General features: G+C 41.8%; 1 protein-coding gene and 1 long non-coding RNA gene across 2 annotated transcripts in view; both read right to left on the bottom strand.

Annotated features, from left to right (window-relative positions):
- The window catches only part of LOC309692637, a 137124-nt gene that overhangs the window by 3162 nt on the left and 113704 nt on the right, over positions 1 to 20258 (bottom strand). The gene's annotated exons all lie outside the window — the stretch shown is intronic.
- On the bottom strand, positions 11546 to 19446 carry LOC309691947 (uncharacterized protein). Its single transcript, XM_082510027.1, has 5 exons — positions 19151 to 19446; positions 17606 to 17674; positions 17441 to 17489; positions 12208 to 12300; positions 11546 to 11935 (listed from the first exon to the last, which is right to left on the bottom strand). The coding sequence occupies exons 1-5, from the start codon at positions 19288 to 19290 to the stop codon at positions 11624 to 11626; spliced, it is 663 nt and encodes a 220-aa protein (XP_082366153.1). The 5' UTR covers positions 19291 to 19446; the 3' UTR covers positions 11546 to 11623.

Consider the following 20258-nt stretch of genomic DNA (forward strand, 5'->3'; position numbering starts at 1 on the left):
GCTTTGTTCACACAGCTGGGATTGTATTTTACACTGACCCTGGGTCAGTATAAGTATCATACAGTTTAAACGAAGCAGTGAAACTTGCACATATTTATTACAGATGCACTGAAGCTAATCGAGATATTTGCTGTCAACCTCTTTTTTTATTAAAACCACCTTATAGAACATCACATCAGTTACAATGTAGAATCAATGTCATTTATAGTTTACAAATGACAAAATGTTTACACAAAATCATGACAGTGTTTACATGATATCACCCACTACTAACATTACTTTATTTACTGTATCTTTTGAAAAAATACAGCAATTTTAACAACACAAGACTTAAGAATATTTAACAGGAGCAGGTTTCATTTTTCCCTGGTTTTATTATCACACTGTTCACCAAACGCAGCAAACCTTCACCATCTTATCCAAAGCTACTTGTAAACTGTGTCATAAAATTGGACATTTTGCTTGTGTCTGCTGCTCATCCAAGACAAGAGATGTACGGGAAGTCCATTTGCCAAAACTCACAGTCCTTTACTTAACAGATCCTTCTCATGCATCAAAAGGATTGCAATGCAGCATAAATGTGAGCACACCTACGTCATCAGCTAAGGACATTGAACTGATTGTGGACACAGGTTCTGCAGTTTCTATCCTGCCTAACCACATCTACGAAGAGCACTTCAGTGGTACGCCACTAAAACCACCTGACCTTCAACTAGCTACTGACTGAGTACCACTGTTCAAAAGTTGAATAAAGAAACAAACTAATTTTTGCCTCTTTTTTTATTAAAACCACCTTATAGAACATCACATCAGTTTTATTATCACACTGTTCACCAAAACGCAGCAAACCTTCACCATCTTATCCAGGAGGGTCACCTCTTCACCCTCACATGGAAGAAGTAATCTGATTGGCATGGTGGTATGTTTGAAGCAGGTCCCTTGTGTAGCGCTGGAACCCAGTCATGATGTGTTTCACCCATTTCATAGGCTGGTTTACTACAATAATGCCAAATAATTAGCAACTCTATAAATAGAAGGTAGTTCTGCAAAATCACTCAGTAGGATGTTTGTTCTAATTTGCTATGAGCTCAGAGCGCATAGAAAATAAAACTAATAGGCTATAAAGAGTGATATGAACATATTTAGAACTTACCGGAATGAAAATGTCAGGAGCATCAACAGATATTTGGAGATGGAAGAGAACTCTTCACCTTTCCAAGCCCACCCCCGTGACATCACGCTCCAAAGCCCTATAACTGTGTCCAGGTGTTAAATTCATCCATGTGATTCAGCAACACTGTAAAATAATATTCATTTCTTCGGTAAGAAGTGTGTGTTTCTAAAAAAAGCTAAACAATTCTCAGTTATCGACTGGGAATGAAGAGATTATAAATATATTCGAGAATGCATATAGAGATGGACCCTATCAAAAAATCATTTACAAATTATATTGTTCACTGATCAATCTACGGGGTCATGATACAAGATATGTTAAAGGAAGATGGGAAACAGAGAGCAATCTATTCTTAACAGGAGAGGAATGGGATGGGATTTGTAGGCAGCAGTGGTCAGTAACAAGCTCCCCCTCGTGGAGGGAATTCAGCTGGAAGAATGTATTTCGTTATTTTATTACCCCAGCCCAAAAATCCAATTATTCTCAGAACACAACATGCTGGAGGCATTGTGGACATGCAACAGCAAATCATTTTCACATTTTTTGGGAAGGTCCCCGTGTGGTTCCATTTTGGAAGGAAATACATAAGGTCATGGAAACAATCTTCCAAAAGAAAATACAATTTCATTTTGCATTATTGTACCTAGGCAACCTAGAGAGTCTTAATCTATGCAAACCGGATAAGTATTTGTTCAGTGTGCTGTCGGTAGCTTGCAAAAAGGCCATAACTCGCCTTTGGATTAAAGAGGATATTCCTACCATAGATGAATGGATTGATGTGATATATAATATTTTTGTTATGGAAAGAATAACTTTTAGGCTAAAGTGCCAGGCGGACTCTTTTGAAGAATATTGGTTGAAATGGTTGAAATATGTACAAAATGGGAGGCCCGATTTTGTATAATGTCATTGTATTTCTTGGTTTGTTTATTCTTGTGTTTTGTTTGGTCTTGTTTTGGTCCGTTTGTCTCTTCTGTTGTTGTTCGGTTTGGTTTTGCTTTCCCCCTCACGGTGATTAAATTGAATTTGTTGTATATGTTGTTGTTGAATCGCTACCTTATCGTGGTGGAGGGGTTTGTGTGTCCCAGGGATCCCGGGGGCTATGTTGTCTGGGGGCTTTTGCCCCCTGGTAGGGTCTCCCATGGCAAATTGGTCCTGGGTGAGGGACCAGACAAAAAGTGATTCAGAAGACCCTTATGAAAAGGACATCGAGGGAACAGTTTACCCTGCCCGGGATAGGGTTACCGGGGCCCCGCCCTGGAGCCAGGCCCGGGGAGGGTGCTCGAGGGCGAGCGCCTGGTGGCCGGGCCTTAGTCCATGGGGCCCGGCCGGGCACAGCCCGAAGAGGAGACATGGGCCCATCCTCCCGCAGGCCCACCACCCGCAGGAGGCGCCATAGGGGTCGGGTGCATTGTGTGTCGGGTGGCGGCCAGGAGCGGAGGCCCTGGCGGACTGACCCCCGGCTGCCAAGACTGGCAATAGGGACATGGAATGTCACCTCTCTGGTGGGGAAGGAGCCTGAGTTAGTGCGTGAGGTTGAGAGGTACCGGCTAGATATAGTTGGGCTCACCTCTACGCATGGCTTGGGCTCTGGAACCAGTCTCCTGGAGAGGGGCTGGACTCTGTCTCAGTCTGGAGTTGCCCCTGGTGAGAGGCGGCGGGCTGGGGTGGGTATTCTAATATCCCCTCGGCTTGCTGCCGGTACGTTGGGGTTTTTCCCGGTGGACGAGAGGGTTTGTTCCCTGTGCCTTAGGGTCGGGGAACGGGTCCTGACTGTCATCTGCGCTTATGCGCCGAGTGGCAGTTCAGAGTACCCAGCCTTCTTAGAGTCCCTGGGGGGGGTGCTGGAAGGTGCTCCACCTGGAGACTCTGTTGTCCTGCTGGGAGACTTCAATGCTCACGTGGGTAACGACAGCGAGACCTGGAGGGGCGTGATTGGGAGGAACGGCCTCCCTGATCTGAACCCGAGCAGTGCTTTGTTATTGGACTTCTGTGCTAATCACAGTTTGTCCATAACGAACACCCTGTTCGAACATAAGAGTGTCCATAAGTGCACGTGGCACCAGGACGCTCTAGGCCGTAGGTCGATGATCGATTTTGTAATCGTATCAGCAGACCTGCGACCATATGTTCTGGACACTCGGGTAAAGAGAGGGGCTGAGCTGTCAACTGATCACCACCTGGTGGTGAGTTGGATCAGGTGGCGGGGGAGGACACTGGACAGACCTGGTACACCTAAATGCGTAGTGAGGGTGTGCTGGGAACGTCTAGCAGAGGCCCCAGTCCGTGAGATCTTCAACGCACACCTCCGGCAGAGCTTCAATAGCATTCCGAGGGAGACTGGGGACATTGAGTCCGAATGGACCATGTTCAGCGTCTCCATTGCCGAAGCTGCTGCATTGAGCTGCGGCCGCAGGGTGGTTGGTGCCTGCCGTGGTGGTAATCCCCGAACCAAATGGTGGACACCAGAGGTGAAGGGAGCCACCAGGCTGAAGAAGGAGTCCTATCTGGCTTGGTTAGCCTGTGGGACTCCGGAGGCAGCTGACAGGTATCGACAGGCCAAGCGGAATGTGGCTCGGGCAGTGGCTGAAGCAAAAACTCGGGTGTGGGAGGAGTTCGGAGAGGCCATGGAAAAAGACTTTCGGACTGCCTCGAAGAGATTCTGGCAAACCGTCAGGCGTCTCAGGAGGGGAAAGCGGTGCTCTACCTGCACTGTGTATAGTGCTGGTGGAGCGCTGTTGACGTCGACTGAGAAAATTGTCAGGCGGTGGAAGGAATACTTTGAGGACCTCCTTAATCCCACTGACACGTCTTCCGAGGAGGAAGCAGAGTCTGGGGATGAGGGGAATGACCCGCCAATTTCCGGGGGCGAGGTCACTGAGGCAGTTAAACAACTCCTTGGTGGCAGAGCCCCTGGTGTTGACGAGGTCCGTCCCGAGTTCCTGAAGGCTCTGGACGTTGTAGGGCTGTCCTGGTTGACACGCCTTTGCAATGTTGCGTGGAGATCAGGGGCAGTACCTGTGGACTGGCAGACCGGGGTGGTGGTCCCCATCTTTAAGAAGGGGGACCGGAGGGTGTGTTCCAACTACAGGGGGATCACACTCCTCAGCCTCCCTGGGAAAGTCTATGCCAGGGTGCTGGAAAGGAGAGTTCGTCCGCTAGTCGAACCTCGGATACAGGAGGAACAATGCGGTTTTCGTCCTGGTCGCGGAACACTGGACCAGCTCTTTATCCTCTCGAGGGTACTTGAGGGCGCATGGGAGTTTGCCCAACCAGTCTACATGTGTTTTGTGGACTTGGAGAAGGCATTCGACCGTGTCCCTCGGGGTGTCCTGTGGGAGGTGCTGCGGGAGTATGGGGTGTCTGGCCCATTGCTACGGGCCATTCGATCCCTATACAACCGTTGCAGGAGCTTGGTTCGCATTGCCGGCAATAAGTCGGACTCGTTCCCGGTGGGTGATGGGCTCCGCCAGGGCTGCCCTTTGTCTCCGGTTCTGTTCATAATTTTTATGGACAGGATTTCTAGGCGCAGCCAAGTGGCGGAGGGCTTTCGCTTTGGTGGCCTCAGAATCTCATCTCTGATTTTTGCGGATGATGTGGTTCTGTTGGCTTCATCAGATGAGGGCCTCCAGCTCGCACTGGAACGGTTCGCAGCCGAGTGTGAAGCAGCGAGAATGAGGATCAGCACCTCCAAATCTGAGGCCATGGTTCTCAGCCGGAAGAGGGTGGAGTGCCCTCTCCGGGTCGGGGATGAGTTCCTGCCCCAAGTGGAGGAGTTCAAGTATCTCGGGGTCTTGTTCGCGAGTGATGGGAGAAGGGAGCCGGATATTGACAGACGGATTGGGGCTGCAGCTGCTGTAATGCGGACGCTGCACCGGTCCGTCGTGGTGAAGAGGGAGCTGAGTGTAAAAGCGAAGCTCTCAATTTACCGGTCGATCTACGTCCCTACCCTCACCTATGGCCACGAGCTGTGGGTAGTGACCGAAAGAACGAGATCGCGGATACAAGCGGCGGAAATGAGCTTCCTCCGAAGGGTGGCTGGCCTCTCCCTTAGAGATAGGGTGAGAAGTTCAGCCATCCGGGAGGGGCTCAGAGTAGAGCCGCTGCTGCTCCACATCGAAAGGAGTCAGCTGAGGTGGTTCGGGCATCTGACAAGGATGCCCCCTGGGCGCCTCCTGGGTGAGGTGTTCCAGGCATGTCCCACCGGGAGGAGGCCCCGGGGAAGACCCAGGACACGCTGGAGAGATTATATCTCTCGGCTGGCCTGGGAACGCCTTGGTATTCCCCCGGATAAGCTGGAGGAGGTGGCTGGGGAGAGGGAGGTCTGGGCCTCTTTGCTTAGGCTGCTGCCCCCGCGACCCGGCCTCGGATAAGCGGTTGAAAATGGATGGATGGATGTATATGTTGTATAAATAAGAAAACTAATAAAACATAAATTAAAAAAAAAAAGTGTGTGTTTCTGTCGTCATTATTTTACGCGTCGGGAGTGAGAACGGGTTGATTTCACTCACATGTGCTGTACCAGTGTACCTGCACATGTGATGTGACAATAAGTGATTTGATTTGAGAGTTCAAACTCACTGCTGTAATAACTTATAATGATTAATATAGTAACTAGAATATTGGCCACATATATTTACACTGACTTTAGTCTCATGAACAACATTAGCTAATTGTTCAGGGCCCTAGAGTGCGACCAATATGGTCTTGTGATAATAACAGAAACAGATGCATCTATGTCATTATCTTTGAGCTTTTAAACTTAGCATAATTATAAAAACATGAGTATAAAAGGTGTTAAAACTCTGATGCCATCTTGGAATACTGCACTTTGTTCATGTCATTACTCATTACAACATTTCTCTCTTTCTAATCATACATCTAGATGTTATGTCAACACACATTTAATCTACATTATAAGAGTGCCTTTGTGATAAATGTGTCTTTCATTCTTGAATTAACTGGTTAAATATTTAATCTAACTAAACCATAAAGATGGAGTCAGAAGACAACAGTCACCTGAAGGGGCTGAAAATTGTAAAGACCCTACAGAACAATCAGTAAATGTGAGTAAATCTGTGATTCTGCCAGTAACACACTGGGTTCAGTTTGGAGGTTGAACTCTCACTCACCAGGATTGACAGCTGTCTGTGCCACAGTTAAACTCATGCAGTGCTAATTTAAAAACTCTCAAATGTTTTGGACAATTTATATTTTTCTATCACAAAAAATACACGTCTTCATTGAAATAAACACACAGAGCAATTAATATATATTTTTAAATATAATTTTTCTTTATTTTAATTAGCAAATTACAAATAAAAAAACAACCCACCTAACAAGCCCTGCTCAACCCCTCACTTGAATTTTTGATTTTCAGTTTAAGGCAATTAAATTGAATTCAAAAATCCAACCCCAACAATCAAGTGATTCCCTATGAGCAACGGTGGACAGGAAAAACTCCCTTTTAACAGGAAGAAACCTGTGACAGAACCAGGCTCGGTGTGGGGCAGTCTTCTGTCATGGCTGGTTGGGAGGTGAGGGCAAAATAAAACTTAACATAAATGAGAGCAGAGTATAGTTATTATGTTATAAGCAGCCAATCAAGGTGGACAGGTAAGCTGCACCGAAGATGGTGCCCGTTATGGCAAGACCTAGACCTAGACCTAGACCTAGGTTGCCAAGGGCACTCTGTGGTGCTTTCTCACGCCTCCTTTCACGCCTCTGTTCCTTTCTCAACTCCCATTCAAGGTTGTCCATCCTAGCACTAATCGTTCTATTTTCCTCTATGAGGAACTCTAAACACTGAGCTATTCTCTCCATTGGCTCACTTTGGAGCTGCTGCAGGGACAAGGTCCAAAACAGCGGTACCTGTTCCACGTCACGGGTTCTATTTATGGACTAACCTGGCAACTTTAGTGATGTCACTGCTGATGTTGTCACTGTTGGTGTGACCTCATGACTCATTCATGCTATCTGAATTGTGGTGTAATTATGAGGTCACAGGGGGACGTGAATTTATTCACAAAGTTGATAGAGAGTTTGGGTCATAACTCAAAGACGCAATGATGCAGTCAAATAATTTGGAATTAAATATCTCTGAATCTGGTGTCCTTAGGGACTAGTAAAGCGCTATACAAATACAGGCCATTTACCATCTGTAAATTACAACATTTAGAGGGTTCTGACATCACAGTCATCTTTGTGACATCACATCCAGTTTCTCTGTTGTGATGTCAAATATCAATGCCAGATTCGCTTCTCTGTTGACATCACAACAGAGAGGTCGAGTCTGGCATTGATATTTGACATCACAGCAGAGAGATGAATCTGGCATTGATATTTGACATCACAGCAGAGAGATGAATTTGGCATTGATATTTGACATCACAGCAGAGAGGTGAATCTGGCATTGATATTTGACATCACAGCAGAGAGATGAATCTGGCATTGATATTTGACATCACAGCAGAGAGATGAATCTGGCATTGATATTTGACATCACAGCAGAGAGATGAATCTGGTGTCCTTAGGGACTAGTAAAGCGCTATATAAATACAGGCCATTTACCATTTATACTGACCCAGGGTCAGTGTAAAATACAATCCCAGCTGTGTGAACAAAGCCACTGTAAATTTAATCCTGCATGACAAACCTCAGGATGCAGGTTATTATTACTCTTTCCTGCTGGCACACCTGTCACACCTGAGAGTCAGCTAGAAACTTACAGTGACGTGGACATCATGCAAAGACTGCCAGACTCTGTAATACTGCAAATGATCAGTGACTCAGGTTATCACTAAACTTTAAACAGCACCTCTGTGTCTCTGTGTGCTGAACATCTAGGATTGAGTCAGGCTGCATCAGCTGAAGCTGTTATTTGTATATATCAGTATTTTTTATTCAGGTGTGGGGAAAATACTGCAAAGACTGCAGTGAAGCGATGCACCAGATTAATCCCTGGCCAAAGGTATCGTACTTAAATCAGACTACTGATCCAGCCACATCAGCCTTTTGTGAGGTCTGTTTAAAGTTGACTAAAAGTGAACTGCAGGTTCCTGAGAGGTGGACTGTGAGCACAGAAACACATGTTCATACATACAGCTGCAGCAAACTTACATTAATTTTAAATAGATTTGTTACTCTGATGTCTGTCTCTGTGTTAGTCCTCTGACACACTGGTGACCTGTCCAGGTGTGCTCTACCTATGACTACTGGGACAGGCTCTAGCCTCTGTAAAAGAAATCGTCTGTTATTCTCATTTAAAGTATTTAAGTGCTTATGCATATGCTTAGTTGTGACACTGTTACTGTTCAGTGAAAGTTTCTAAAACTAGATGAACTTACTTCAGCGTCAGCAGTTTGAGAAAACAACTCCCTTTACAGGTGCTGATAAGGCCAAGGGCACCAAACAGCATAACCATTGATCCGTTAGGTTTCATAGCGAGACACGTGAAGTGTGGTAGGATCAGTTTGTAACTTCCTCCCTCTTCCTTGGAATGCATAAATGAGCAGGAGCACCACTTCTGTGGCAGCGCTGACTGTGAACTGTGATGTTTGATGTGTGTTGGCGCAGTAATAAATAGCTTGATCACAGCTCTTTCTGTGTTGCAGACTTTATTTTAAAAATTCCACGACCCCCCCCCCCCTCCCACTGTGAACATGAATTGAATATTCAGAAGACATTTGTTTAAATAGTTCTACAAATCTGAGCTGTTGGTGTGTCCTTGGATTGTGTGGTAATAATATTAGAGCCTGCAATCTTTCTTACTGAATCTCTACTATGAGTCATGTTACCTGAGATTAATTCTATGTTTACCTGTCAGCCTGGACGAATGTGCTGTGTGAAGGAAATTAAATTAAATCAGATCTGAACTGCGCACATTTAAGGAGCAAATCAAAGTTGGCATTCAGCGGTGAGTGAGAGGAAGGACGCTAGCATCAACTAGCTAGCCAGTCGTCACGGCAAAGCTACAAGAGCGTCTCTCAGCATGGGCCCGAAAAAAGTTCTGTCAGCCGAGGAAGGAGACGATATTAAGAAGTCGCTGGAGTTTATGACAGAGGAGATTTCTACTGTCAAACTGCAGCAGAAAGCCATCCTGGACCTGGTCGAGGAAGTTAAGGCTCTCCGCATCCAGAACCCCGAGAAGGATCGGCGGCTGGCGTTCCTGGAGAACAGAGTGGCGGATTTGGAGCAGTACACCCGGATGAACGATGTTATCATCACGGGGCTTCGCATCAAACCCCGGTCATACGCCCGGGCGGTCGCCACTGACAATGTAGGAGGGCCAGGAGAGGAAGATGTCAACTCCACGGAGCATCAAGTGGTTACCTTTCTACGGTCCAAAGGTGTGGAAGTGGATTATAACAACATTGAGGCTTGCCACCCTCTACCCCGAAAAAATGACAGTGACAAACCAGCCATCATTGTGAGATTTGCAAACAGAAAACAGAAAACAGCACTGTTAAAACAAGGAAAGAAACTGAAAGGATCCGATGTCTTCATGAACGAACATCTGATAAAAAGAAATGCGGACATTGCCAGGAAAGCACGTTACTTGAAGAAACAGGGAAAAATTCAAAATACATGGACCACCAACTGCAAAGTATTCATTAAACTCAATGGAACACCGGAACAAGCCAAAGTGTTGGTCATCAGAAATATGGAAGAGCTGGACAAATACTGAGGTCAACTTACTCTGGAGGTATGAATACACATGTGACGTGACACACAACACAACACATGGCACAGTCCAAAAGAACTTCATCTGCATCCGGCAACAATATCAACATAACTCATTGGAATTCTCTTTATGATAATCTGGAACTGAGAACATTTTGATACACAGACCATAATGTTCTAGACTTAGAAAAGGATATAGACCCGGAAAATAATTTCTTCTACAACATCAGCTGTAACTGCTGCTACTTCACTGATGAACAGTTTAAGCACACCATCAACACGGAAAATAAATTATCAATAATCCATTTTAATAGCAGAAGTCTGTATGCCAACTTCAACAATATAAAGGAATATCTAAATGAGTTGACAAATCCATTTGGAATTATTGCCATTTCTGAAACATGGATCAATGCGGAGAAAGGAATGGACTTTGGACTGGAGGGATATGAAGTGAATTTTGTAAATAGAAGGAACAAGAGTGGAGGGGGAGTAGCTGTGTATGTGGATAAAAACCTAAACTACAAGGTGGTAGAAAGTATGACAACTGTAATTGATAATTTACTAGAATGTATAACAATTGAAATTTATAAGGAAAAAGAAAAAAATGTAATAATTAGCTGTATATATACACTCAAAAAAATAATTCATTGGATGAACTTAATTTCATCTTGCCACCTATATTCCATCTAAACAAATCATGTTAAATCAATCCATCTTGATTGTGTTGTTTCAACACTAAATATGTTTGTAAGTGTAACATAATTTAAACATTAACATTCAGTTAATTTGATTTTTATTCAGTTAACATGTTTGTACCAAGTTAGTCTAATTAATTCAAATTCATGTTATATTGTTTAAACACTTTGGCACATCAAAAGTCAGTCTTGTTACATGAACTAGTAAAATATTTGTTTGTTACACCAATGTTAATCTTGTTGAATGAACAAATGTAATTTATGTCTGTAGTACTTACACCAATCATGTTTCAGTTAGTGTTTGTATTGCTTATGTAAACATTACTTTTAATTAAATTAATGAAACATACATAAATGATAACTTGCAAAACCATCTTTTATTTTGCTTGAACATTCTTAAAACAGTTGGCAGGATCCCAGTTCAGCCTAGCTTTCTCCCCTTTAACGATCTCATACCAAGACCACAGAACTTCCAGATCAAGACATGCTGACTGAAAGAAAAAATACAATAAAATAACCCTAACCCTAATAATAAAAATGAAATAAGTCTGTTGAATAGTTTGCAGACAAAAAATATTATCCCCAAAGCAACTTTCGTAAAATGTAGTAAAATATGCATTGCAAACAACAATATGAATTTTAACACAATTTACAGCTCAGACACAACATTCAACATTACTATAATATTACAACATTACTATGTTGCTTGCATACATTAGTCCTCCATTTAATAAGGCTGTATCCATTAATAGTGACTTTATGCTATTTAACGTGTGGAGAAAACATTAAATTTTGAGCATAACTGCTCCACTCAAACAATTTGTGAAAACCAGTGTGCATTTGCCTTTGTAACAATTGCCATCTGGCAAAAATCAGTGTTTACACTTCAAGTGTATAAGACTTTAAGTTATGGACGAACAATCTTTGTATAATAGCCACAGAGCAAACCACATAGTTTATATGAACATTTTATAACTTACAATTTTAAACTTTAAAACAGTAAACACATATTTGCATTGCAGAAACCTTGAAAAAAAAATATCTGGCTTGCATGAGTCCGTTTCAAGCTCATTCACCCCATTAGCTTGTTTTTTAGGAACTGTGCCTTGGATGACAACCTCTGTCCATCCAGCTTCATGATAATCTTTTGCAAGACTTCAAAAGTGCATTTGAGCTCCGGTGGGTAGCTTAGGTTCAGACAGTATATCAGTCCAAATAACAGAGCACAAGCAATTGCAATGCTCCTCAAACCAGTGAGAACCTCCACGCCTTCAATCAGGACACCGATGTTCTCTGGGTCATCTCCAGGCTCCGCACCCTCCTGATGTATGACATACACTCCCATCACAGTTTGTTCCATGGCTTCAGTGTTGGCCTCAGTGTTCTGTGACGTAAAATATAATAATACATTTGTTTGAGTCTAGATATGAAAAAAAAAAAAGGAATTCAGCAATCAGCGTGAATATGCTGATATATTTACTAAATTCTATGTCTCTGGTTTCACACCTCAGAAATTTGACATGAAACAAAACAAGGACCAATTGCAATATCTTTTATTCACACGTGGTGTCACATTTTACCATTTCATATATCGAAATTACCCATAACTCCTGGAGCAAATTACATAACACAGAACAACTTGTGAATGTAACTGACCGTATATTCCTTCACAAGTTTCTCATGGTCTTCATTCAGGTAGACACACAAGGACTTCAGGATGCATGCTCGTCTTGTATGTATTGTGTCATCCTAAGAAAAAAAGGGAATCCACAATGACAATATTTAGCTTTTAGGCAGCAGTTTGAAAAAGGAATACTTAGTTTGGAAGAGTCCAAAAGGCCACATGGTAAATAGACTGGTTCTTATATAGCGTTTTTCTACTCAGAGCACTCAAAGCTGCCTTTATACAACAATTCATTCACCCAATCACTTTTTCTAAACTGTTTAAATGGCCTGTATTTATATAGCGCTTTACTAGTCCCTAAGGACCCAAAAGCGCTTTACATATCCAGTCATCCACCCATTCACACACACATTCACACACTGGTGATGGTAAGCTACATTGTAGCCACAGCCACCCTGGGGCGCACTGACAGAGGTCGAGGCTGTCGAACACTGGCGCCACCGGGTTTAGTGCTTACTGTCTAACATTCATACACATTCACACTCCGATGAATGCATCGGTGAGCAACTTGGGGTTAGTATCTTACCCAAGGATATTTGGCATGCACACTGGAGAAGCTTGGGACCAAACCGCCAAGCTTCTGATTAGTAGCTGACCTGCTCTACCACCTGAGCTACAGCCACCTCGAAACATCTGTCTAAACCAAATCAGATACAAAATGAGGCAACTAAACACTAATGTTTTTTTTGGGGTTTTTTCCCCATTTTGATCAAAATTAACCATACGATTTTATCAATTACTTATTAATATAAGACTGATGCTTATATAATTTGTATAAAATATGAAAACGTCTTAGCACTTTTGCCTACCATATGTATAGATATCTTTGCTCATAAAATTGCCAGATTATGGGCATAAAAAGTTCTTAAGCACAGATCTAACCCACCTTGGAGATGGCCACCATGATGTGTCTCATTTTTCTGCCAGCCACCCCACCTTTGCCTCGAAAGAGCTCCATCATGCGTGGAGTGTACAAGTCTAGCTCATAAAAGAATCTAGATAGCAGCGGTACTGTCGATATGCGCAGGAATTCCTTGTCAATCTGAAAAACATGAACAATGCACTTATAATATGCACCAGAGGAAGGACATACCAGGAATTATTAGCTGTTTTATCACTGTGTTATGTCAATATTAGTGAAGCAAGAAATAACTGGTCAACCATAAACACACTCTAAAAGTTAGACATATAGGACATGCACCTCTTTCTCGGTGAACAGAGCTGGCCATCTGCTTTTAAAATCTGCAATGAAGGGCTGTCCTTGAATAACTTCTTGCCTTCTGTACGAAAAAGTCTTCTGCATTTTCATTGTCACTATATTGTCATTGTTTCTCTTCTGAACCTCTGAAAGCAGTGCAATTCTCTCTTTTTCCAGGCTGTCAGTGGTTTCTCCTTTTGGATACTGCGGACAGTAATTGACTTCTGCTCTTCTAGGCTTTTTCACATTCAATGCTGCCTTACTTTTGTCTTGGGCCTTGTTCTTTAGTGAATTTACCAACACCTCAGCACAGCCCAGGCCTCTCAGTTTGGTGCGGACATTGGCCATTTTATACTTGAGGCTAATTTTCCAACCATAACAGCCATTAAAGGATCCCTGCTCCCTCAGACAAGGATGCTGTTTGACAAGGGCTTCTGCAACTTCATTCAGGTCATTGTCAGTTGGATAGACTTTAAATTTTATTATTTCTTCAGCCAGCCTTTCTAAAAGGTGGGATTTCAGTTTTGGTGAGGGGGTCAAATGAGTTCCACCAGCAATGAACTCAGCATTGGCCTTTTCAAGTTGCAGTTCAGCCTCATAGCTGAAACGAGGGACTGTGAAGACACTTGGCCACACTGACAGTCGTGTAGACGGTGATGAACCTGACGATGAAACGGGCCTTGTATTGTCTGTGTCTGAAGAGCTTGAAAAGGAATGTGTTGGACTTCGCACTGGTTGACATGTCACTCCATCTTCTGTAAAACTTTGCAACTGCACACTATCCAAGTATACAACCTTTAAAGTTGCTTTATCATTAATTTCAGAGATCGCAGTCAGATTTACAAAACCATTTCCGAAATCAGGATCTTGATATTGAAGACGAAAATCCTGTTGCACTCCAAAATTTGTCTTTATTTCCTGACACAATTCCTCAATGGAGTCTGATATCCCAGCTGGTAAAATTAGTTTCCTGGCATCATCTTCTCCGAGAATGATCCTCAGTCTTATGGGCTGGGCCATCATGCTGACCTGGACAAATATCAAATATTTAAAAAATAAATAAAGATGTACTCATTGACTATTGTGCGAGTGTGTGTAACAAATTCTAATGTCAACGATAATTTGATGATGTCACCTTGGCCTCGAGGAATTTTTTTACTGGAGAAGTGAATAGTGCATTTTCCAGATTTGTCTTGCATTCTTCTAATTAATGACAATTCTTGCATAAGATGCTTAAAAGAAATCTACTCTCAATAAATTAAGTAGCAATTGGTCTTCAAAGTATGATGTATTATTTACTGTGCCAGGTGATATAGGGGGAAAATACTTACAAACATCACTCCTGTTTACCCTGCAAGTTAGTGTGTCTCTTCAGAGTAACCAGACGCAGGCCTCCCACTGAATAGGCAGCTAACGGGTAGTCATCGAGTAGTTCCCCATGCTCAATCAGAGACACCTCTCTCGCATGTGACATGTCAAGCTCAAAAGCTCTGAAGTGCTCTCGATACCAAGCAGAGAACTTTTTTACAAAAAAGTATATTCTGCCATGCAAAATAAAAATCTGCAGAATTTCTGCAAACTCTGGCAAACCAAATATTTGCCCATGAACAACTATCATTCCTGTGCTGTAGTTCATGCCATTGTATGACACGCTTTTTGTAATATGGACATCAGTTTCATCTGGTAATCTTTGCTTTATAGCTACTGCGATATCACTTTTCAGAACATCAATTGGTACTGATGAGCCAACATTTACCATTAAAGGTGTCTTAAGGTCAGAAGAGTGCAAGTCAGAGGCAATCACGAGCTGATGTTTTTTGGCAAGTGTAACAGGTATGTTCTTAAAACAGTTTGTATGGCGAGCAATTTGTTTAAAAAAACTATGTTTCGCCTCAAATCTCATTGTCCATTTGTGGACAAGAGGCCCAAAATGCCGAATCAGAGCAGGGTAGTGCTCCAAATAATGATGTTTAGGGAGAAGACTGTTGTTTGGAAAAAGTTCTTGGTATCTCTGGCGATGTTCACTGATTTTACACTCAAGGTATGAAATCGACTCATCAGACTGGACAGGGGCTACAACAAGCTCCACAATGTCCTTCAGATCCAAAACAATATGCCATGCAGGTTCATCCTCTGGAACAAGTGGACCAATAATTAGAGGCAACAAACGAAGCAGAGACCAATTTTCATGTGCATTTCCACCAATATTTTTTTTTAATGAGAAAGTCTGGGGAATTGCATGAGGCCGGTTGGTTTTATCTGCCCATTTACACTCAAAATTTTGGATCAAGTTGTTAAGTTTTTCTAAGGTGAAATACCTTTTAGAGATTAAAAAAGAAAAACAATGCGCAAGCTCCACTGGTATTATGCCCTCTAGCAGATCATGTGCTACATCTGGAGGGTAGCCTGCAGTGACATGAAAATGGCTCAGATTCTTACTCAAAATACAATCTCGCTTAACTCCACAACAAGCACTTGCTGTTTCTTGTGCACGCTTCAAATGGAATTCATGAAGTTCCGGTGTTCTACGCTCAAAATCACCAGCAGTCACTGACTTTATTTCAGATTTTTTAGCTGTACAGAATCTGCATATGTATTCAGCAGAAAAACTTTCCACAAAACCTGCCAGCCCATGGGCTCCTAGGTTGTCAGCTATGACGCAGCTCACAGTTCCTTTAATACACTCGTTCAACTGACTGATGAACACACCATGTTGCTCCAAAGTTACCAGATCTCTCAAAAGTGGATCAAAGACTTTTTCAAACCCAAATGTCCTCAAATCTTCACTCTTGCAAAGGATTGCCAAATAAATGGATGAAAGGGCTGAATGAGAACCAGGTGGTAAATTGCCCAAGACCCAATATACACCACAAAGCTTGTGCTTTTTCCGTGAGGTCCCAAGAGGATTACAAACCTCAAAATCATCAATATAAAGGTTAATAGAAATTCTCAACTTCTCACCATCTAGAAAGCTATTTCTTTTATAATGCTCCCCATCTCGAAAAGATCTGTAAACCCTCTGATCACCATTCAGATTCTCTCTATTTTCTTGAGCTATTTGTTCTTCAATCACTCTATCCAGCAATTTATTGTGACTCAATATTTCCTGCAATAACTGTAATAAAGGGATGTACTGAAATGACTTCCTTTGGTCTATCGATAAAAAATACTCAACAGGCTCTACAACCCTAAAATTTTGTATGTAGTATAGTTTTCTTTTATAAGGAGTGGCAAGAGGGCCACACTTTCCCAATATTTTAGCCACAGGGTTAGAAACACATACAGAATTTGCAAGCTCTTCAATAACAGCCTGACTAATATGGAGGTTATGGCTCTTAAAAATTTCTGTAATTGTACGTTTTGTCAGAGGTACACTAGCTGAACTCAACAGAAAAACTAACTCCTCTAAGAACTCATCTAATCCTTTTGCTGGAACATGAAATATGTGTTCCAATTTCAACAATATTACTGCTAATTTCCGTTCAATTAGTTCGGGCTGATTTTCAACAGCACTATTATCACATTCTGTCACTGACTCACTTTCAAATTCACCATAGGATACATCTTCAGAACAGCTTGCCCTTACGTTATCAGAGGACTCTATCACTTGAACTGGGTCCACACGTGTAACTACACTAGCTTTAAAATCTTTAAGTGTGTGTGGATGATGCTTCCTCTTTTTGTGTGTATAAAATGTATTGTAAATATTTGTCTTGAAAGGGCAACCAAGAAACACACAACTAACTGTCTCGTTACTTCGCAGATGTGTTCCAATATGGACAAAAAAATCTCTCTCAGAGAAGAGGTCACTGCAGTCACATAACTCACATTTAAAAGTTACTGAACTTGAAGCTGTCTGTGTAAACTGAGATGAATGAGCTTTATAGACATGAGTGTTCAGTCCACTCCAAGTCTTAAATGTGCACGGACAATTAACATATATGCACAGATAATGTTGACCTATTCCGTAATGATGATGTAGTTTATAATGTTGAAGTAATTTGTACCTGCTGCTCTCTCTGGTAACACAATGCTTGCACTGCCACATACACGTCACTGATAAAAAATGAAATATGCATTAGAAAACATCAAGGAGATTAAACTTCTGCATCATCCAAAAAAAATAAATAAATAACATAATAATAATAATAATAAGGCAAACATGAACTTACCATGTATTGTTGAGGAGGTGCATAAGAATCTCAGAGCATGGGAATGTGGCTTTATTTTGTGATGTATTTCTGGGGAGAGAAATTAATTAAAACAAAGTTATTACTCTGACAAATTTGTGTTAATATCTACATACTGTGAAATGTGAAGACTGTTACGGTGCGTACACACTGAACGCGATAGACGCGACCAGAGCTTCAGGTTTACATGTAAAGTCAATGGAGGAGCACGATGAAGCGCGACTGGGGGTCCAGCTAAACTTCGGAAGCAGAGTTGCATTGAGAAAACGCTTTTCTGCCTACTTCACACGACTGACGCCTTTGAAGCGCGAAGTAAAATACGCACTGCAGTTTGTGTGGTGCATTTTGTGCATTCGCGCTTATCACGTCTACCGCTCGAGCTGGTAAAATCTGCGGGACAGCAGCTCCTCAAACTCGGCAAGGGACAGAAGGTGGTACAGCTGAAAGCGGCCGTCATCCAGACGGAGCTTCTGGAGCAAGTGGTGAAACTCACCAAACTGCTCACGCTTGTGGAAGACCTGATGGACCCAGGTACAGTGAGGACGTCCTTTAGGCACTGCTCTGCTCTCCACAGCAAATAGAGAAGGGAGACTCTTTCTTCAAACGCTAGATTGACAGCTGCCATTTTAATAACATACCGTCTGGCACTACTTCCTCCCAGATCTCTTCTTCATACGCGTGAAAATTGCATATAAACCTCGACCAGTTCATGCTGGACGCGCTTCGAGGTGCAAATGTGCACGAGATCAGCTAGGGGCATCTATCGCGTTCGGTGTGAACGCACCGTTAGTCAGCCTTAATGCAGAGCACCAGAGAAACTATAACCCAAACAATTATCCACCTAAATCATTCTGAATTCAAAAACTAAGTGAATATATTACAAAAAAAAAAAAATGCACATGCAATTATTGTGACAGATTTTATCTTACTCCTTGTTATTAACTCCCCTAAACGCTGGTTTAGTTTGATTAAACCTTTCATCAATCCAGTTAATGCGGTTGCCCGCGACTAAACTCCACTGACAAAAACAGGAATTTTAGATAGAGCATCATAAAACACTCATAAAATCACCAAAACCATGTCGGTCAGTCTTACCACTACTACCAACAATCACCAACTCCGGTTAAGCAGAAAGTAACCCTTCATTCATGGAGCTATATGCGAAGACGTTACGGCTCTACGCGGCTTTCCCGCTCTTCAAAGTTAGCTAACTCCAGAGAAGAAAAACAGTCCTACCAACACAGATAACCATGAAACACACCTCATTCAAAGTCGACAGAAACAAAAACAAAAAAACGAACTTACCAAAATAACCGCATCAGTTTTTGCTCTGTTGCAACAATTAGCGACTCTGGTTAAGTTTTTAAAAAAACATTAAATTCACCGACTTACATTTGAAAAATGTTTGGGACTACAACCTCCCTGCTATATATAAATCTCCACACTACACAGGTAAAAAATTTTAACTGATAGTATTTATCTCTCACTCCACTAACCTAAATAAATATATCAAGAAATATTACTTACCTCACTATCAGGTATGCCAAAGAAGTAACTCCACGTGCGCTCGTTAACTTCTCAACGGACCTTTCCGCATCCGGTGGGCGTGGAGCATGCGCAATACATGACGCTATCAGAGCCTTTGGTTTGATGGACCTCATTCTCATTGGATTGCCATGAACGAATTTAACTCATCAAAGTTTTCTTTGATTTATATTCAACAAAAAAGAATGAATCATTTAATGAGCATAAAAATGATTTCTTCATGTGATGTAAACATATTACTACTTTGTTAATCAAACACATGCCCTAGTTGATTTTTTTGAGTGTAGAACACCTGGCTCTAGTATTCAAGTATTTAATGACTTCATAGAGGAAATATTCTCTAAAACAAATCAAAAAGTTATGTTTATCTGTGGTGATTTTAATATTGACCTGTTGAATCCAAAAAAGCATAAAATGACCGACGAATTCCTAAACACTATGTACAGTTTGAGTTTACATCCTAAAATAACCAGGCCTAGCAGAATTACACCACATTGTGCCACCTTACTTGACAATATTTTCACTAACAATATGGAAAACAACATTGTGAGCGGATTATTAATTAATGACATCAGTGATCACCTACCAGTTTTTGCAGTTTATGACACTAATTATAAGAAAAATCAGCATGAAGAACAACTGAGATACAGACGTGTAAGGACGGAAGAAACGATGACTGCATTTAAGAACGATCTATTAAATAAGGACTGGGACAATGTGTACAAAGAAGCTGATATTGATATTGCATATGGCATATTTTTAAGAATATTCATGGAGTTGTACGATAAAAACTGTCCAACAATAAAATACAACAGAAAGCACAAATATTCAGATAGACCATGGCTCACTAAGGGTTTACAAAATGCATGTAAAAAGAAAAATACACTCTATAGGGAATACCTAAAACAAAGAACAAAAGATGCTGAAAATAAATATAAAAAATACAAAAATAAGTTGACCAATATTATACGTGTATGTAGAAAGGAGTATTATAGTAAAATATTGAACAACAATAAACATAATATGAAAGGAATATGGGATGTTTTAAACGGTATCATTAAAAATAATTCTGGACAACAAAGTTATCCAC

The sequence above is a fragment of the Aulonocara stuartgranti genome (genome assembly GCF_965226115.1).
Source record: "Aulonocara stuartgranti genome assembly, chromosome: 17".
Lineage (NCBI taxonomy): Eukaryota > Metazoa > Chordata > Actinopteri > Cichliformes > Cichlidae > Aulonocara > Aulonocara stuartgranti.